This window comes from Brugia malayi (assembly GCF_000002995.4).
Source record: "Brugia malayi strain FR3 genome assembly, contig: Bm_v4_Chr2_contig_001, whole genome shotgun sequence".
In the NCBI taxonomy this organism is placed as follows: Eukaryota; Metazoa; Nematoda; class Chromadorea; order Rhabditida; family Onchocercidae; genus Brugia; species Brugia malayi.
The window spans coordinates 9,284,195-9,304,620 of record NW_025062476.1 but is presented as its reverse complement, the minus strand read 5'-3'; the positions used below and the strand labels follow the sequence as shown (position 1 = coordinate 9,304,620).

At 31.7% G+C, this 20,426-nt stretch overlaps 1 protein-coding gene across 2 annotated transcripts; it reads left to right on the top strand.

The window, feature by feature from the left end:
• Nucleotides 1–839: 839 nt before the first annotated feature.
• On the top strand, nucleotides 840–17,258 carry Bma-hgap-2 (uncharacterized protein; the record flags this gene model as incomplete). 2 transcript variants are annotated; one of them, XM_043079024.1, is made up of 34 exons in its annotated part: nucleotides 840–919; nucleotides 1,071–1,182; nucleotides 1,639–1,799; nucleotides 2,408–2,631; nucleotides 2,904–3,103; nucleotides 3,260–3,356; nucleotides 3,634–3,825; nucleotides 4,111–4,248; nucleotides 4,404–4,507; nucleotides 4,686–4,842; nucleotides 5,168–5,284; nucleotides 5,476–5,598; nucleotides 9,393–9,551; nucleotides 9,782–9,984; nucleotides 10,325–10,461; nucleotides 10,779–10,882; nucleotides 11,285–11,416; nucleotides 11,581–11,730; nucleotides 11,885–12,037; nucleotides 12,261–12,364; nucleotides 12,476–12,601; nucleotides 12,864–12,944; nucleotides 13,163–13,319; nucleotides 13,529–13,745; nucleotides 13,889–14,068; nucleotides 14,269–14,373; nucleotides 14,550–14,673; nucleotides 14,859–14,982; nucleotides 15,380–15,622; nucleotides 15,890–16,033; nucleotides 16,260–16,361; nucleotides 16,485–16,620; nucleotides 16,707–16,823; nucleotides 17,150–17,258. In XM_043079024.1, the coding sequence occupies 34 exons, from the start codon at nucleotides 840–842 to the stop codon at nucleotides 17,256–17,258; spliced, it is 4,812 nt and encodes a 1,603-aa protein (XP_042934958.1). The 2 variants fall into 2 exon arrangements, with proteins under 2 accessions (XP_042934958.1, XP_042934959.1); XM_043079025.1 differs by having other exon boundaries at nucleotides 15,374–15,622.
• Between the last annotated feature and the right edge of the window lie 3,168 nt (nucleotides 17,259–20,426).

Sequence of the window (20,426 nt, the reverse complement as noted above, 5' to 3'; positions counted from 1 at the left end):
GTGCTGATGCGTTTAAAACTCAGTTTTTGTTCTAAAAAATTGTGTTGAAATGAAAGAAGAGTGAGAATTCAATTTAAATTCTTTAATTTGGTCTTAGGTATTATGGGTTCACTGACCACGCAGATTAGCTATGGTATCGTTTGTACGGATCTAAAATCAAAAAAAAAAAAAAAACTTTCAAATCATTGATCTCTGTGCCCAACGTTTTTCATGTATTTATTCTTTTCATTTGTATTTCTAGTTTAATCAATCTCATTTTATCGTTTCTTTTTTTTTTTTTTGTTAAGTCCTTGAATAAAAGCTTTGCAAGAAAGTTTTGACTTTATATTCAAAGTCTTTTAGTTCGAGAATTCTATGCCAGTTGAATTGACTGACATTTTCTTACACTTACTTGAAAAGCAGAAGCCTCCTTAAGACATAATTTGCGATAGCTTTGCTTCAAATGTAAAAGTAATGGTCAGTAATTTTTTTTTTTTTAACATTTTGGAAGTTTTTCTCAGACTACTTTCCGTAGTATCTGATGATTAGAACAATTTTGGTGAAGGTTTTGTCACTGCTATTGTTCATTTATCAGATATCACTGGTGTTGGTGCTGTCCATTACAAATTCAATTTTCTCTGAAGGGATTATTTCTCAAGATGTGCCATAAACCTCCGGAAGCTATTGAAGTGATTGGTTTATCATAACTGGATCAATGTTACATGTTTCTCAAACTGATCGTTTGTGATTTTCCATCATAACAGTTTTATTATCACTGTCACATTTAAAGATTGCTCAATGGAATCGAAGAAAATGTAGCAGTAATAGCAGTATGGACTGCTAATTTGTATGATTTAGAAATGGGTCTCTATGCTGAATGGCCACTGATTGAATTTTTTCCACTAAATAGTGTCCAGTCATCTTTATCGATTTTTTCAAAGTGTGTTTTTTTTTTTTTGAAAATTTTTTATTTTTTTCTGAGTACTATCATAACCTCGGCCAGCGTTCTTTGATTTGACAATTATACAATTGATATTTTAAAATCTGTCCAAATCTCAGAGTCCTGCTACTAATATGTTTTTATTTTGCAGGAAGACAAGCGATGGTATAGCCAAATTATTGCTGCATGAAATTGGCGAGAATTTAAATGGAAGGATGTGCCTTAAAATTGATACTGAAGAACAGCTCTCATGGGTTTTACAGGTTACTTTTTTTAAGCATGTTAAAACACAGGATCGAATAGTTTTGCGAATAGAATGATGACTATAAACACGCTGAGCTATGTCCAAGCCATAAGATAATGAATGTAGATCATTTTCACATACGTCTGCTTTTAAAGCGAGCAGTTCATTGTGGAATTCTCACTGGTTTATGTGTCTGTGTATTTCACCACAAAATGCAACAATATGAAGTCTAAATCGGTTTAAAAGGATATTTTTTGTACATAACTTCTTAATGAGTTTTTTGTTCTGCAGGTTAAATTCTGCACTAAATAGCTGCACATTTAATTTTTTCTACAATTTCTTCTAGAAAAAATTGAAATTAAGGGAATTAAGGTAATTAATAAACTATTACCTCCCGACAACTTTAGCTATTATCTATATATTTCCTACATATATATTTTATGGAATTGGTCACTTTTTCTGTAGTTCTTTTCAGGTAATATCTTACGCCTTGACTTTGTCTCATTCCACAAGCAAAGAACATGAAGCGCTTTGTGTTGCAGTTCGCACTTACTGTACATGGTTGGACGCAATATCGAATGGTGTAGTAGCGCATCTTCCTGGTCCAATGAGACGCGATCCTGGAAATTACATATGGTTTGTTGCATCTTTAAAATTTCAGTTCTTTTTGTGTTTTGCTAAAAGTTATATTCTTTTAGTGCTCTTTATCAGTTGTTTTATGTTAATTTATTTTGTTCTGGTCACTAATTACAGTTACTTTCTGGTTAATTTAAGGTGACGTGTAACACTCTTCAAATAACAATGGTTCCCTTTTTCTTAAGTGATAAAATTGCAAAAAAATCTTATAAGCGACTTTTTTTCCATATTTCCGCATTATCACTGGCAGATTATTAAAAAAACAAAAAACATGCTAAAATGTTGAGTTCATTGAAATAGTCAAAGGTTTTAGAAATGCCAAGGTTGTATAACAATGATAATGGTAATAATAGTGGTTAATAATAAATAATAATAATAATTGTAAAAATAATAATGATAGTAATAATAATAAAATAATAAACTCCAACATTTCACATTATAATATTTCTATAACTATGCTACGAGCTCTTCTGACTTGACGATGATTTCTCTGCTATGAATTTTGCTCTTTTTTATTCAGTTTTTTTTTTTTTTTTTTTTTTTACTGAACATGTGTCTTCTAATTTAGTTGTGATCTCTAGTTAATCAATATCTTTTCTTAATTTAAGCATTCTTCTTAATTCACTGCGAACTCTCTTTGTTCGAAAGAATAACGATTCGGAAACGACAGTTACCGCTACACAACAGGCGCACGAAATGGAGAATGTTTTACGAACTATTGTCCAGAGTTTACTGAATTATGATGGAAAACACAAAGATATAATCTGGCCAGCGGTTTTGAAATTCTTGCTGAATGCTACCGATTTACTGCTTTCGGGACAAACATGTGTGGGTAGGTTATACATAGTTGAACTTTTCTTAAAGATTAGTTATCACATAATGCAGTATAGTATATCTCACCATTCATTATAACAGATAATAGACATTATGCTAAGAAAGTGTAACTTCTGTTTAATAAAAAAGATTTATGAGTTACTTAGCTAGCGCTCATTTCTATTTTTTACAATATCGAGGTTAGATCAGAATCAGGTTTAGATAGGTGCCTTCTTTTGAGTAGGTTCTGATTTGAAGGTTTTGGTACACTTTCAAATTGACTACTTATAGATGATGTTACATTTCTAATGGCCCCTAAAGTCACAAAAACACTTCTGGATGTATTTCTGTGTGCCGCTCGTCTTGAACAAATACCTTCTCCGACATATTGGAAAACACTTTCTGTCCTCAGCAAACGTTGGCGACATCAGATTAGTTTGCTTTATTTGTTTAGACACCAGGATAACTCTCATTTTTTTTTCTTACTTTTGGTTAATTTGCATAATTCAAATGAAGAGATTTGGTTGAAAGCTTTGCAAAACTATACAATGAAGCAGAGAGTTGTGTCGAATTTTTATAGCAGATTTCATGTTTCAAAATTACAGTAATGATCCATATTATTTTCTTTATTACATGGGAGGTTTTAGATAAGTTTCATCGAGAATTGGGCAAGAAAAGTGGTTTCACTATCAGTGATTATTGTTCAGGAGATATGTGGCGAAAGCTACTGCCCAATCACCATAAGTTAGCTTTTATTTAGTTTTATTAAATTTTCGGTAATTTGAGAAGCTGGATTATTCCTTAGTAATTTTTGTTATTTCATTTCCATTAGTTGTCCTAGTTGTATTTTGACTTTCATCTTAAATAGATGAATATATGAATATTTGCTTTTTCTATACTTTCTAGAGATAAATATTTTCTTAATTCAGCTTGACATCTTGAATTAGTGACACTTGCATAGAGTTATAGCACTTTAAAATTTGACTCATTTTTCAATCGATAGTAATGACTAAATTTTTAGCTGATGAACAAGTGAAATTATTTGCGGCTAATATCAAGAAAACTGCCGAAAATAATGGTACGTTGCCAGTGCTGCATGTTTGTTGGTTCCAGTTAATGCATATGATTGGTAATCCAGCATCAATAATTACGTTTGAGCCCCGCACTTCCGGAACTCTACCAGCGAATATTCTCAATGCTATGATGGTAACTGGTAAGTGGGTTTTTCACGCATCGATCAGTATTTTTGTTGTTTACTAGTGATGAATTGGTTTCAAGTATGCATAGAATTAGCTGTTCTCTTCTTAATTTAAAATTAATGGGACTTATTAAAAATAGATTATTCTAAAGTCCTTTTGTTAATTGGATAGTAAAATTTGTTAGCACGTTTACTTCGTTTTGAAAATGTAGACCTCAAATCAAACAAATGTACTCTAGTTTTCTAGAATGAACGATTTCCTTAGCAATATGAGTAACATGAATTTGGTAATTTCTAAAGGTGGTGCAGTGAGCAGTGATGGAAATCCAATGGTTAGGAAGTTTGATGAAGAACTCACTGAGTTTACTATCAGTAGCTTAAAACGGTGTTTTTTCATGACATCTGCTGCCGTAATGAAGTTGGTCGATATATTTTATGGTTAGTTAATTACTTTTTAAAAAAATATGACTTAATATCGTCTGAAATGAACACGAACTTCTAATCATTAAAAGAGATAAGAAATTAAGGTAGAGTTTCTTTTGTGATTGATTTAAGTGTTGAAATGTTAATTTAAATTGTAATACCTTTTCCAGGAGATAGTCGTGTATCTATAGATTTCCAAGAATCTGATGAATTGATGCGACTTTGGTCTGATTTAAATCGCTCAGTTTATGAAGATTGCCTAAGGCACCAACAGGTAGTGTTGTAAAAACAATTAACATTCAGTAAATAACTAACACTTTCATTGTATAAGAGCTTTTATTTCTTCCCAAGTTTCGCATTTCCAGATCTCTTATGGATATGAGCCATATCTTTTTATTTTATTTTGACATAGGTTTAAATACTTCATTCCTGGTGATTTCAGTAAGTTTTAGGTACTTCCACGAAGCTCGAGCAGCTCTGGAGATAAAACTGCAGATAACGCAGCGTTGATAGCAGCTCAGTCAGCTATGGTAATGAGTGGAGGAAGCAGTGGTTATTTAAAAAATACCCTTAGCATTCCTAGTGTGTCAAAGAGTCGTGCCACTTCCGGTGAGTCAGTTTCTGCATAGTTTGAAATTATTTCTCCACTATTAGAAGAGATTATGAGTTGAAATGTTATTTTAAATTGATGAAAGAATCCTTTTTATGTTATTCCATTAGTTGACAAGCTTACTGACTAAATGAATCAAGAAAATTATAATTAGATTCATATGTGCACGTTAAAGGTACCATTACAAAATAAAATAATAAAGTAATATGTGGATTAGTTCAAATTCTGCTCATAGTTTTTCCGGTTAATGTATGAATATTATAATGCATTTTTTCGACTGTAAAAAATCAGTTGCTTTATAGTAATGACTTCAATTTCTTTCAGAACGTTCATTGGCTACCAGTATACCGTTGTCCTCACCTGCTGCAAGTGTTGTTGAAGAAATGTCGCTAGAGATTCCGAAACCCAATTCAGCTCAATTTGTTTGGCATTATTTGCAGAGTAACTTCACTTTATTTTACTTTATTCATTTTATGATACTGATAACATAATTTTTTTTTAGACGATTCTGTAATTGTGGGTTTCTCTTTTTTAAAAAATCGAAATTTTATTTTATTCTAGTTATCTTCATAAATTCAAATTTGTGGAGAGGGTTTGGTAAAACGATAGTTGGTCGGATTTTATCAATTTAGGTAACAAGATTTATAAGCCATATGTTGGTGACCATCAACCGAAAGTGGCACAAATGTTAGATACTTTTATGGATTGGCTTGTGCAGTCCTCACTCGTGAGACCTCTTCGATCTTCACTAGGTGGTAAGTTTATTTTATTTTAAAATCCTGAAATTTCAAGTTTTGATAACTCAAAAAAGCTTTTTCAACAATCAAAAAATTGGGAATTCTTATTCCTTTAAATTTCATTATATTTCTATTCAAAAAAAGATCATTTATTTGATTGTTTTATTCTCTTGTTTTTGATGGTGCAAATGACTTTCCAAATAATTACATTACCTACTGGTTTTTGTTTTTCCAACAGATTTTAAAATGTTTTCCCTGTTTAGGCCATTTTTTTCTAAAAAGTAAAACATGTTGGCATTTATGTTTTGCGGACTGTAATATAATGCCATCAGGATTCCTACTCACTGGATTTAGAGAAGTAATTTAATTATGCAAAATTGGATTTGATTTCTTGGCAGTTGTCTACTTTTTTGCCTACACTTTTCATCAACTTGTTGACTGTTAAATTAGAATAGTCGGCTTTTTAACATATTTTAACCTGATAGTTCCTAATTTGTGTTATATGTCTAACAGACGATGTCATACGACTTCAAGTTTATCAAGTAATGTTTCTAAACAAGCTTTATGAAATAGTTTATAAATTGATTTTCAGTGAGTATAGAGAATTAACACGCAAAATTTCTAAAAAGCCACTCCAGACTGCTGATGTATGTTACCATTATCATTAAAATGCAGTCTCCATTTACAGATACTGCACGGGCACATTCTATTATGCTGCTCTTGTTTGTTCAGGCTCTGCCTTCCATCGTTCATATGCGTCATATGTTTTAAAATGTTTTCGATTTGTCCTTCCTGACTTCTTTTGCTTTTGAATTTGATTCATATGTTCCTGCTTTTCTTTATATGTACACGGATTCGCTTTTTTTCACCTGTTTTGATTTCTTTTATAATTGCCGACCTTCATAAGATATGCTTGTGAACCTTGTAGAACATCTTATAAAAAGGTGAAATAGTCTTTAAGAAGTACTTACTAATTAGTAAGAGATAAATAATATATATATATAAATAATAATTAGTACTTAGTAAGGGATAATTACTATCTCTTGTATCAGTTTAACATTGAAAATGTTAGTTCTTAACTATAATTTTCCATATCTGGTTTTTTAAACCATATAATTTAACAAGCAACACACAGATAAAATTTAAATGGTAAATGTGTCAAACAAACATAGCTACGTGTGTTATTTTGGCAGTTTTTTTTTCTAAATTCGATGGTTGTTTGAAGAATCCAGATCCTGATTTCATATCTTCACCTAATAATTTTCGACAAAGGAAAACATTATACAAGGAAAATAAGAACCTATAAGAGACTATAAGAGGAAAGATAGTAAACTGATTATGGTGTCTTGCTACCATTAGAGCTACTCGTAAGATATTTTTCAGCAAATATTTAGAGTTTGCTTCGTTTTCAGTATTTCTTCCGGTTGATCGGTGGTTATACTGAATTATTTTTATATAAACGAAAACTTCTACCAAATTATGAAAAATCTGCATGGATAGTGTAGTTGGCATATAACGTGAAAAATTTACATCATTGTGGAGGTCGTATCACAGTTACGCGTGGTAGTGATATGATAATCGACACTCATAGTGATATGATAATCGACACTCATAGTGATGTGATAATCGACACTCACATTTTTTTTAAATACACATTCACTTTTTATTTCTTTCCTAGCATAATTTCTCTTTGTCACTCTATGAGCTGATAGGCAGATTTGGAGCCTTTGCCTTTTTTTGATTTATTAATAAATTGAACTTGAAAGGAGACATTTTCTAAACGAAGAATATTCCGGATTATGCTAATTTACAATAAAAATTCGAAAAAAAAGTGGAACACATTTTTCTGTTGAGGCATTTTAATGAATATATTAAAATCCGTTAACTGAATGCTCGAAGTACCTATCTCCAATGGCAACGGCACGTAATGAAACTGCCTGTTATCAAGAGTGAAATTTTTAGATAATGATGTACTGAAATAAAAAAAATGAAAAATTTTTCTTCGCAATGTTTTATCATTCTACTTTTCATTAGCTATTTAAAAAGAGGTATTTCGAACATAATTTCTGTAGTTATTTTGTCCTTTCCTTGATTTGGTTTTACGAGAAAGATTGTAAATCTAAAGGATATTATTCCAAGAACACTTATTTGATCATTATGTGCTATTAATTACATTTGAAGTTTCATATTTAGAAAATGCATATTAGGACAGAATGTAAAAAAATTAGGCAGAGATTGGAATAGTTACGTGTAAGCATTTTAGTAATGATAAGAATATCTTAAAATAATAGTGATTATGAAAGTAGTAATGATAAAGGCATAGAGAGATGGAACAAGGAATACTCATTGAATCTTTTAGAATAGTTCAATCAAATAATCAAATAGATTGAGTAATTAATCTTGATCTTTAGGGAGGTATAGAAATGAGTTTAGCATGCATGTTACCCTTTTTTTTCTGCTGAATATATGATAAATCCAGTGACGATGATTAATTCCCTTGAGATATTATGATTCGCCCTTTCTATGCAGTTGCTGCTTCATTTATATTGTCGTTAATGTTGACGCTGATTTAATTCCCTACATAGAGAGTAATCCATCCGAACCAACAACAGGTATCACCATATTCCCCACTTGAAAGATCATAATTGAATATGAAGTTGATGTTATTAGTAATGATGGTTTTAATTTTTTGCGTTCACTGGAGAAATGATTTCATATGCCAATGGGTTTGCTTTTAAGGTTTCATAGTTTATAAATTTTTTCCTTACTTCTCTAAATTTAGGATATTTGTTGGTTTTGTTACCAATGTAGTTTTGGGAAATAAGCGCTAGTTTTTTCATCAGGTTTCGCTAGGTAAAATTACTAAATATTCTAATAAAAACGGAAGACTCTGAAAATCTCTGCAGAAGCGAAAGTTTCGAGAAAATCACCAATTTTGATTCACTGCTTATATGCATGTCACTGACTTTTTAGAACAAGGAAATATCGGGTAAGTGGTTATTTCCAGCAGGGTAGTATTTTACTTGGAAGGTTTTAGGGCAAAAACTGCCGAAGTATGGAAATATTTTAATTGATAATGAATAATAGCTTGTTTTGTATTGTTTTCTTAAAAAATATATATGTTAACGAAGTAAGATAATAGCAGTTGTAATTTTAGCATTTATTGCATTAGTAGTTAGCGGCCATTTTTTATCATTTGGGACTTAACAAATACCTTCAAATGCTTAATTTGGATTTTAAATCAATCGACAGCAAGTTATACAAGATGTCTCACCGTGTAACTTCCAAAAGAGTATAACACTCGGCAATTACTGCAGTGCTCATGCATCGCAATTATATATGTGTAGGCAACTTCATCTATTATAAATTCTATGATCGGCAGAAATTGGGCTTAAATTATGACGGATATGGATTATTATTATTATGTTCTGGGTGCGTATCTATTTTTTTGTTTTGTGTATGGTTAAAATATATACATTTGATTCAAAATTCTGTTGTGTTGAATTCAATTTTTACTTTCATGATTTTTGACTCTTTAAATTTTTTCTGGTTCTAAGCACTGCTGTTTATTCTTTGGTACAGTGAAAAATATTAATTTGATTATATAGATTTGATTACTTTCGTGATTTTGAAAACTTTCCTTCTTTTCAAGATCTACTACATATGTTTGATTTCTGGGCCTTTATTTTGTGTACTACGGATTCTAAATGGTAAAAAAAATTGTATCACAGACTTAAGTGAAAACTGTCAACATGCTAATAAAAATAAATTCTATATTTCTTTTGTTTCTTAACCTGTTGAAGCCATTATAGATGCAATCAGTCAACGCTCAATGAGTTCCATTAGTGCTGAAGAGACGCCATGTTTGGATGAACGAATGGCAATTACAAGTGGTACTGAAAATAATGGAGGAAGTGTCTCTAGTGCTGTTGCATCAGCGAATGAGTCGGCTATTCCTCGACTGTCATTTGGTATTCCACTTTAAAACTTGAGTATACAAGGTTGAGATCTTCTCGTCAAATAGGGAAATGAAAGATTATGAGATTCATGGCTTCCTATCATATATATAACATGTCTTGCATTCCACTTGAAAATTCTTAGGAGTAAGTAATATTGTCTCCACGCTGTAGATGATGACATGGTATATATTTAGTATATACAACAGTTATTTTGAGAATAAAAACAATACTTATTGTTTCAGCCTATTCAATGACATCATCTGGCGATGCTCATTCGGGGTTGTCGCACTCAGTTGAATGGCCTGAAGTGGACGGAGTGTCTGCAGGCCGAGCTGCTGCTTTGGGAGCCCTTTGTCGCATTATATGTTCCAAGAAAAGCAAAGAAACCATAACAGATTCTCAGCTAGCACAATTCTACAAAGTTATTTACGAGGCACTACTGGAGGTATTTTTGTGAAGAGCATTTCCATTAATAGAGAAACCCTATGGAGATCTGCTTATCATAGCAACTATTAGTTTGTTATTCCATAATATATAAGCATGCAATATGAAGACCAAAATGCTAGTACAATCACAGCTGTTAAAAACAGGTGCTCCAAACTGTTGCTACCCAAATTAGATGAAATGAAAATATTTAGATGTTTAAAATGTTCTGCTTGTTTGCAAATCTTGTCCAATTGTGGGTTTTCCAATACCAGAAAGCGGAAAATTCTCCAAGAATTCATTGCTTTTAAAAACTTTTGCAAAATTTAAGCACTTAATTTCGTTTCCTGCCTTTTCTTCAGAAGGATCGCTTAATACTTTGTGCACTTATTTATTTTGGTGGTGGTATTTTTCGTCTATCTTTAAAAAGTGTTGAAATACTTTTGCCACAATTCGTTCAAACACTCGAAATGATTTACACGGAGTCTATGAAATCAAGGTTTGATTTAAAATTCTAAGTAAGCAGAATGATGCAACCGTTTTTATCACAAATGAAAGAAGCCCTAAATTTGGATTTTGCGAAGGGACAATATCATAAAGAGAAGGCACATTTTAATTAATTAGGATGTGAAAGTTATTGCATCAAAGAAGCAATGCAGTCTGCTTTTCTAATTTATTTTAGGAATACATGGTACAAGTAGCTGAAATACTATTTGATCATTGAAATCAATAATAAAAATCTCTTATTTTGAACTTTTTTCAAAACTAAGATTTTAGTTATTTACTTGCACAAAAATGAAGCATTAACTGTTCCAGGCTTCATCCATCTATAGATGAAGTTCAAATGCGTCGTGCTTGTTTGAATGCCCTGTCATCTATCATCAGTTGGCCTACAACATTTGGAAATATGTTCATCAATGGTAAGTTGAAAACAAAAAATTTAACAGAAGTGATGATACTTAACAAAAAATTTTTGACATTTCATGGTTTTTGTTCTAATTTTATTTTATAAAATTAAGATGCTATAGATTAGTTTTTCTATAAAAAATGATGGTTTATTGCGCAATCTATAAAATAATTGTTTGACCAGTTATGATACGGTGTTTCAAAATATCAGCACAAACTTTGTGTTCTTTGACTTTCAGTTTTTGATAAATCTATCACTAAATACGGTTGTTGGCGATTTCGAATAGATTATTATTTATCATTAATGATTATAAACTGTTGTAAATTATTATTGTTATTGATTATGATGAAAATTATTGCTTTTAATTTGTTATTGCAAATTATGTGAATGAGCAGTAAGTCTCTTTTCATTTCAGATCTTTCAAATCCACATTCTAGCGCAAATCAGAACTCATTCACATACATCGAAGTTCGTCCATGGATGCATCGTATTCTTATCACTGCACTCCGTAATGAAGTTGATCCCATGAATCTCTTCCTCACTCTGAGTATTGTTTATTTTATTACAAGATTGTTGATAAAGAAGGTATGAGTATGTATCAATAAGTTTTTAAGTAAACTGCAGTCGGTCACTTTAGTTGAAATATGATGCGTTAACGCTGTTTAGTTAACACTTTCACCTCAAGTGACAAAAATCAAAAATGTTTTTTAGCTATGTGTACAATACTGTGTGAGGAGAGTTGCTTATATGATTTACATATAAAAGAAGAAAAGAATGTCGAGGAGGAAAAAAGTGGACGGAAAAGTCTTGCATGTTCGGAAGAAGATAAGTTATTCTCGATATATTTAATCACACTTGAAAGTAGCACTACTTGGGACATCTGCCTTTAATTGTGTTCTTTACTAACTTGGAAAGAAATTTGACAATTAGCTGGCAGTGTTAAAACTTTCCACTGTTTAAGAATTTCTCAGAAAGCTTGGTTTTTAATTTCATCAGTTAATAAGTGAAATTGCAGACTGTTGTGCATCAATAGTGCGTTCGATAGTAAGTGCAGTGTGCGACAATTTATGCAAACCTCAATGGTCATCCGAATTATCAGTGTGTTTAGCTGCACTGGATTTTCTGAATGCCCTTTCTACTATACATCAATCTGTTTTGTTCTCTGAAAGTTCGTTGTAATATCCTTGTAAGCCTCATATCTTTATGCCATATTTTCTATGAATTTTTTCAGTCGGAAGAGTACAAGATATTTATTAGACATAAAAACTTTCTTCAGGAATAGGATTTCTGAACATTTTATGAGCAAAAATATGCTTTAAAATTTTTCTGTCGAACCCTTTTCTAGTTCATAAGTTAACGGATTAGGATTATAGGTTATAAATTTATTTCAGATGATCTGTCGACAGGTATTCTGATAATTACTTCTCTTTGTCGGTTTATTGACGCTCAACTCATGAAGCCTCCTCCGTTACACTCTAAAGATTTGCATTCTTCGGTAGGCTTATTCTTCTTTTCTAAATGCTCTGTTGTTTGAGATATCTCTCAAGTTTATTTGTTGGGATATTCGGATCAGGTGATCGTTATGCATGAATTTTTGTTTCTTAAGGTTGTAGCAGCATATTTTTCATTATCTGTTTGGTTATGTGCAGCTCCAACATTGCTGGAGACAGAATCTTGTTTAACAACTGTAGCTGAAACTATCGAACTTGGCTTGACTGGTGGAAAAAATCTTGTAAGTTTTAAACTATAACTTATCCTTTGGAAGATGGATGTTGGTTTGAACAAACTTAGCTGTTTTGTTCGCTGTATCTAATGTGAATATAACTAAAAGATTGTTACTAAACAAAGCACTGGGATAAATTAGAAAGAGAGTGGAAGTATATGAAAACTTAGTTTATTCAAGTTTCTTTAGCTTTGAAAAAATGACTCACCAATAGCCTCTTTGGTACTTTTTTTCTTACAATAGGATTTTAACAATTTCAGTTACTTTTCAGCCTCCAATGGAACGGAAAGCAGCAAGTAAGCGAGTAGATGATGCTGCTGAAAGCTTGTTGTATATGATATTTTCAGCTTTGGTGAGTGACTGCTATATCGTGCACTGACTAAAGTTGCATTTTTCGCATCATTTTTGTTTTTTTATTATTCTACAAATCTTTCGTACGCCTCAAATGTTCAGGAAATGCGAGAAATTTTATAGACCTGTCAGAAATTTATATTTCTGATTTAGGTGTTTATCTGAGTAGTCAAGCAATCGGCTTCTTGCAGGCATCATTATCAGTGTGGTCGTTTGCAGGGTCATGGTAGACAAGATGATATTATGGATGAAAAGAGGTTATTGCATAAATTTGGTAATCAGGCGATCGACATCACAAAATTTAGGCACTTCCTTGTTCGACAGCAGACTTTGATTTCAATTCATGAAGCCACCAAATTATCTACCATCTCTAAAGGTACGTGAAGATATTATTTTTAATTCAACAACTTGATAAAAAGAAAACATCCAGTTCACTGCTATAAGTAACTGAAATTTTTTTTTCTCTTAAATTATAACTGTCTTAATATTTTAGTATTTTTCATCGTTTGCATTGCCATTTTTATTATAAAGAGTAATCATTTCCGGAATAGTGTTAAAATAGTTTTCGTAGAATTTTTATTGCAGGATTTCCATCGGTGTTTCTGGTAATACGCACTCCTTACCATACAGCTTATACATTGCTTGTACAACTGCAGTCATGGGTTGCAACTGATACGGATACAGTCAGTAATGATAAAGAAAGTGGATATCTCCAGAATGGTCTTAAAATTTCAACGGATTCCAAAAATGCTGTCAAATTTTTCCATATACCATCCGAATTCGAAAAGTCATACTGTAAATTGTAAGTTCAAGAAATTGAAATAGAATAAATCAAATTGAAAAGTTGGTGCCCAAAAAATGAATTAGAATTGGAGACACGTAGCGATAGATTGGTTATATAAAAATGATTCAGAAAATAAAAATTCTGCAAGTTTTGCAATTCAGAGACTCCGTAATTCCTCCCCTGCAACCAACACCGGATACAGATCGTGTCATCGCTGAATTGACTGATATTCGAAAAAGGATGTCTCAAGGTGAAAGTTGTCTGCGTTCCTCGGACGATCGCAATGTTTGGCTTCGTGAACCATTTTCAAAGGAATTGTCTAAACTTGCTGAGCCTACAGGGTTGGCGAATTGTTCATATCATTTACTATGACTAATTACGATGTGACACAAGAGAAAAAAAAATCTTTTTATATTCACTTTTTAATAAATTGATCACATTGAAATAATAAAATAATTGCAAAAGTTTTTGCTGAATTGTATATCTCTCAGCATAGATCTATATCTCTCTTTTTCTGAAAAAAAGAAAGTGAAGTTTCCAGGCCATCAACTAACTGTAGTGCAAGCCGAGTACTTCTTTATGATTTGGGCTTAATTTCAGAAGAAAGTTACGAATCTGGTGATATTTTGCTTCTTGATTCTTCTAAGTAAGTTTTCGTTTAGAACTAAAGTGTTTTTTTTCGGAAAAATGTTTTTTTTTTCTTTTATAGCATCTTTTCGGATATATTTGTCAAAAAGTATTTAACTCTTGCTGTATTTAAATTCTGTGTTGGTGAATAACAGCAATTATGATGTTGATTATGAATATCATTGGAACTTTCAGCCTTGATTTTTATCATGATCTACATCATATGGTCGACCGTTCACCGACAAAGTTGCTGCAGACTGTTCGCTTATTCTATGTTCGTGACGGTCAACGTAGTGCTGTAGACATTCTTGCTAATGCGGTAGGTTTTTTGGCTTAATAATTTATTTCGAAAAATAATACTGGATTTAGTTTCTCGAATAGAAGATAGCACTACACATGCCTTCCAAATCGATCTTTTCATTTAGTCGAAGGATCTTTTTAATTTAGATTATCACTGACTGATATATATTAGTCAGTGTCGAGGAGTATATCAATGATTTTTAGATGAATCTGCAAAATACAAGCAACTTATTCTGTAGTTTATTAGCGGAATTAGGAGAAGGTGTTGAAGTGGAAACGCATCCTCACTGGACTGGTGATTGGACTACAGCCTTCTCCGCTGAACGTAGTAAATATTTATTTCTGTAATAAATCTTAGATTAATATTGGGAGCCATATAAAAAATTTCTAAATAGCTGATGTAAAGGTCACGTTTTCAGAATCTGATGATATAAGAATAACTTTTAGTGGTTTTTGAATTAAGATGAAAATAAAGATGAAAATACAACAATGAACTGAAATTTTATTTTGAATTGAGTATTAGAAATTTAATCAGATTAGAAGAACAATGTAAAAGAAATAGGTTTCAAATACATATTGACATACAATTTTTCAAGCCCACTTTTGATGAATCCAATAATAGGTTGAAACACGATTTAAGACGCAATTCAAAATTAGTACTATTTTGCAATTCAAAATAAAATTTCAGTTCATTGTTGAAGTTTCATTAAAATTCTCAGATTTAGAGCTAGAAGAAGCGAAGGAGAATTTGGATAATTATATCATTGATGGCTTCACTCACTGTCTATGGTGGACAGATCCACACATCGAAATAGCTTTCACAACACCAACAGAACGCATCCGGAAGCAGCAGGAATCTGCAACTAAGTGTAATGAACTTACCACTTGTGGTACGAATATTTCCGTTATTAGTTCTGATGAACACAGTGATTCGGATCATGCCGCTAGGATGTTACAACGTGATTTTGGTTCGTTTTTGGAATGAATAGCTTATCCATATTATTCTGGATACAACTCTCTTGTATTCAAGAATTTATTTTTGGAGAATTTTCAATTCTAAAATGTTGTCTTTGAACATTTAGAAATGCATCATACTATTAATGTCATAAGTTTGAATGCGCATATTTTAGCAAATTTTGTCCATTTATTCGTTATTTTATTCACATTTGTTTATTTTCGCAATGAAATTTTGAATTGTGAAGTTTCCAAAACAATTACTTGTTAACTTTTTTTAGGTGGTCGGATATTAAGTGATGAACGGTCAGCTGGACAAACTAGTGGTAATAGCAGCGGACGGTCAAATAAGTTGCTAGCAGAAACGCTTCTGCCGTTACACAAAAAGAGTTGCTCAGGTGTTGATTCTGGCACTGAGGCGAAAGGTAGCTTACGTTATCTCGAGCAGCAAGCTCAAAAAGTCATTTAAAAAGACTTTAGAAAAAACTGTTTCAAAAAACTTAAGACGAAAATTTGAACTACTGACCAAGTCCATACATTTTTTCGAAAGCTGTGTAGCAATAATTCAGTTCCGGGTTGAAGTGTACACTTTATTCAAATGTAAAGTCGCCGTGGTTTTCCGTATCGTTCTAGGATCGCCTCATATTTCAGAAGATGATTCGGAAAGGATTACATTCGTTAAGCGTAGTTTTGACCAACGTGTATATGTGATTTTCTTGGAAAGAATCGAAGACATGCATTATTTTCCATGTGGTTCGTTTTAAATTTAAATGTTGTTTATTTTTTCATGTTCAGTTATATTATGTACGGATTTTGATATTGCATATTCATTTTCGATGATTTTGATTTAATATCTATAATTTTAATTGTTTCTAGAAGAAATGTTCCCTGTGACAAAGGATAATTCATTATGCAATGGTGACAATAATGCAAAACCCGACTTGATCATGATTTTCGTTTCGGAAGTGGAAAACGAACTTGTTCGAATTAATATAATTGGAGACTGGACGAAGTAAGTTGTTAGGCTTCTCCAATTTGTGCGAGTTGGTTAAAATTTTCAATTAATAGATTGAAATGAATTTTTTACTTTTGTCTCAGATGTGGTTTACCAGGACCACTGGTTGATGGTTGTTTGGTTTCGAGCAGCGCCTTACCAATTCTTCTGAAACATACAGTCATTAGTATTGCTCGACGAAGAACCGTTGAACTCGAAAAGTTTATCAAATTTTTTTTTTTTTTTTTCAATTGCTGCTTTATTTATATGAGTTTTAACCTTTTTGATGTCTAGTTAATAATTTTATTACCTATAACTATGATCAACTGTATATTCGATATGCAAAGTTTCATATATTTCTATTCCATGTTAGGACATATCCGACTGTCCAAAATACTCGGTGTTGATAATCAGTATCTTTGTTGATGAAGCTAGAAGGTTTGCTGATACACAAAAGTATTCAACAAATCAACAATAATTTAATTTAACACTAATCAATAGTAATATTAAGCTGATTTTGTTCCAGAATGATGTTTTTTTATTGCAGCTATCAACTGGTAGCATCGAAACGTCGGCGTGCAATTCAAGAATTCTCCCGGAAGTATGCAGTGAAGAAATCGTATTGTGATTTTGTTGAATTATTACTGAAAGAGTGATTTGTAAAAATTGTTAATGTTATACGAAATTAAGTAACAAAAAGTTATTTAAATATTTGCATGAAATTAGTGAAGAATTTATTTGATACAAAAACTTATATTAAAGAATCTTTTTTCCAGAAAAATATGATTATTTATGGTTGTGGTAGATTTTTTCTTGTTGCCTTATTCTAACGTTTGTTGTATAAAGAACATAAATATGTAGAAAATTAAGAAAGATTCTTATTGTTATTGTTTCATAGGTTTTGATTTTTCAGTTTAAGAAAAATTTGTGATCTTGTGACATCTAATAAATTATTGTGCATGCTATGCCGTATTTCACATTGTGACTTGATTTAGTTACAGAGAAAAAAAGTGCAGCAAGCAAGGATAGGTGATATTTTTTTTTTTTTTTTATATCCTGGGAATTTAAAATACTTCAAATTAACCTCAAATCACAGTGTTTTGCGCTTTTCATGATTTAAGGCTTCAGTACTGAGTAGCTTCAAGAAGTTCTCATAAATTGAACAGCTTATTTTTTCGACTATTCTTTCACCAAATTTGTTGCTTTTATCTTCCCGTGAATTAGCTATGCAATTATCGTTGAAGTCGAGAATCTAGGTTTCAAATTCTGTTTTGGGTATGTTTCGCTTGTCATTTCTCCACACATTCGATTAATTTTGAAGCAGTGTTGGTGCAGAAAGTGAACAAACTGTAAATTTCCTGCTAATGTAAATGCAGAGTTTTCTTCCTTGCTATTGCTGTCGCGAAAAGTTGTCGTTTTGTGAAACACAAATTTTAAAAGGAAATTGCGTTAATCCTTGTATTCCACACGTAGAATTAAAGGTTGTAGGTGTCAAATACGCTCTTATTTGCACAGTGAAATTACCGTAAGTTTATTATAAAACGTATTATCAATAATCTGAGCAGTAAAAATCGGGGGAAATTGAGTTTGGTTATGACGGTTATAGTCGACAATAATAATCTTATTTATCAGGATTGCATTTATGTATGTAGAGAATTGGGCGTGGATACAATATGACATTATGGAAATTTAAAGTATGAAATTAATGATTAGTATTTAAAGTAAATAAGAAATCAAAGTTCTAACAATGATTTATAACGTTATAAGATAAAGCAAAAGGCTGTTGACAATGACTTATTTGTGTTTAATGGTTGTGAAACTGTAAAATTGTTTACAATTTAAGAAAAAAATAATTTATTAGTTTTTCTTTGAATTAACTTTGTTATTTTAGTTAGAGTTTCACGAAATTATGATTCGCGACAATTGCAATTTGAGAAGTATCGCCACATTGCGTGATTATAAATAATGAACAAATATGGAAAACACAAGATCGATGCGATTGAATTCCTCTTATTTGACTGATATTTCCTAGATACTGCTGCATTTTCCACAATATTTGAAATCCTCTTTGTTTTATGTTGTTTTTATGTTGCTTCTCGATTTTTTTCAGGTCACGTTCTCCAGATTTTACGTTATCCTACAACTATGAATAAAATATTTTGTTACTAAATAGGTCATTCAAGAAATCCTTCACAGATACCAATTATGAGTTCACAATTAATGAAAAAGAACCTATCTGTGTATCTGTGATAGGGGCCACCCTTTGATTAAATCGATAAAAATATACAAACCGTTGGTGATATGTCTGAGTGGCGGTGATTTGTGACATTACCTAATTTGGAAGGAATTTGTATACCGACTGCAAGGATTAAAATGAGTTGTTCCGAAATTCAGATCAGACGAGAGTATCTCTCCAAACTTTTTCATTGGTCACTTGTAATCTTAAACATCTAGATGAACAATGTCAAGTGCGATTATTCTCAAATGCATTTCCAATTTATTTTATGATTACCTTATTGTCACACAGGGATATATTTGTGTTATGAATTGAGTATGTGGGAAGAATGCGTTACCTTACTGTTCGATGCTTAATTCGATGCTTATTACCGATACTATTATGTTAATAATTGCTACAATGACAGTAAAAGGAAGCATGTTTGCAGCACTTTCCCTTGTTGACTGTCGCCGTATCCTTGTGACAGCATTTCGTCATAGCATAGACATTTCAAATCAAATCGAGTACTTATGGAAGAGCAAACGATTGTTGACTTTGACCTAAATTGATTCCACTAGATTTCCCCAAAACTACCAAATGTATGAATGGTATAAATGTGAGAAAAAAGAAGGTGTATTTCTTACCTGGATTCTTGCACTTGATTCACATCACTTTTCTGACTGAAAGGTAAACTACAAGTATCTCTTCATTCTTTTCTACACAAAATCTTTCATGTTTCGTCCCTATCCATTGAGGTCAGAGATTATTTGGTTAAGCAATTTTTTCATTTTTAATTGATAACATACTATAATGCCAAATTGTCGGTCATATTTCATTTTGTCAACAATTAAGTTTTGGGGAACTTTTCGGCACGGATGAAGTAAAGATTGAGAGAAAAAAAAAATGCAAGACATGACTTGATTGCTATTTCTTGGAATTGATGCAGGCTCAGATGATGAATTATTTCCCTTTTCATAAATGGATATAACAAACAGATTTGAAGAATTAATGACTGTATATGTCAGTATGGAGATGACACTTTCGATTCTTCATTATAATTACAATTTTGATAATATATAACCCTAATTATGAAGAGCAATCTCTATAAGATACTAAATATTCAGCAAAATGAACTTTTTTCAGCATGTATCACTCACGAACAGCTGCAAACGTCTGAATGTCTAAAGCCACTACCGTTCCAGTTTTTTTTATTAAATCTTGCTCTTTAGCACATTTTTAGAATTTCAACTGTCGATTTATTTGAGCTCTTTGTATCACTTTCATTTATTCCTTCTTTCTGCAATCCATTCCTTCCTTCTTTCCTTCCTTCCTTCCTGTAATCATTTCATTCTCCTTTATTCTACATTCATTAGTAATGTTATTTTAAAAACTTCCATGACATATTCACAAATTTAATTATCTGTTATGCAATTGCAATTCTTCATAAGTATCTCATTTAGAGATGAAATTCCATAATCACTGGTACACTTATAATTCTTTTTTACCATTACCATTACTCGAGTCTTATTTACGTTAATAATCAGTGCCATAAATACGCCCAAATTTTATTGTCAGTCATACCTCTCTTACACTTTTTGTTTTATTCTTT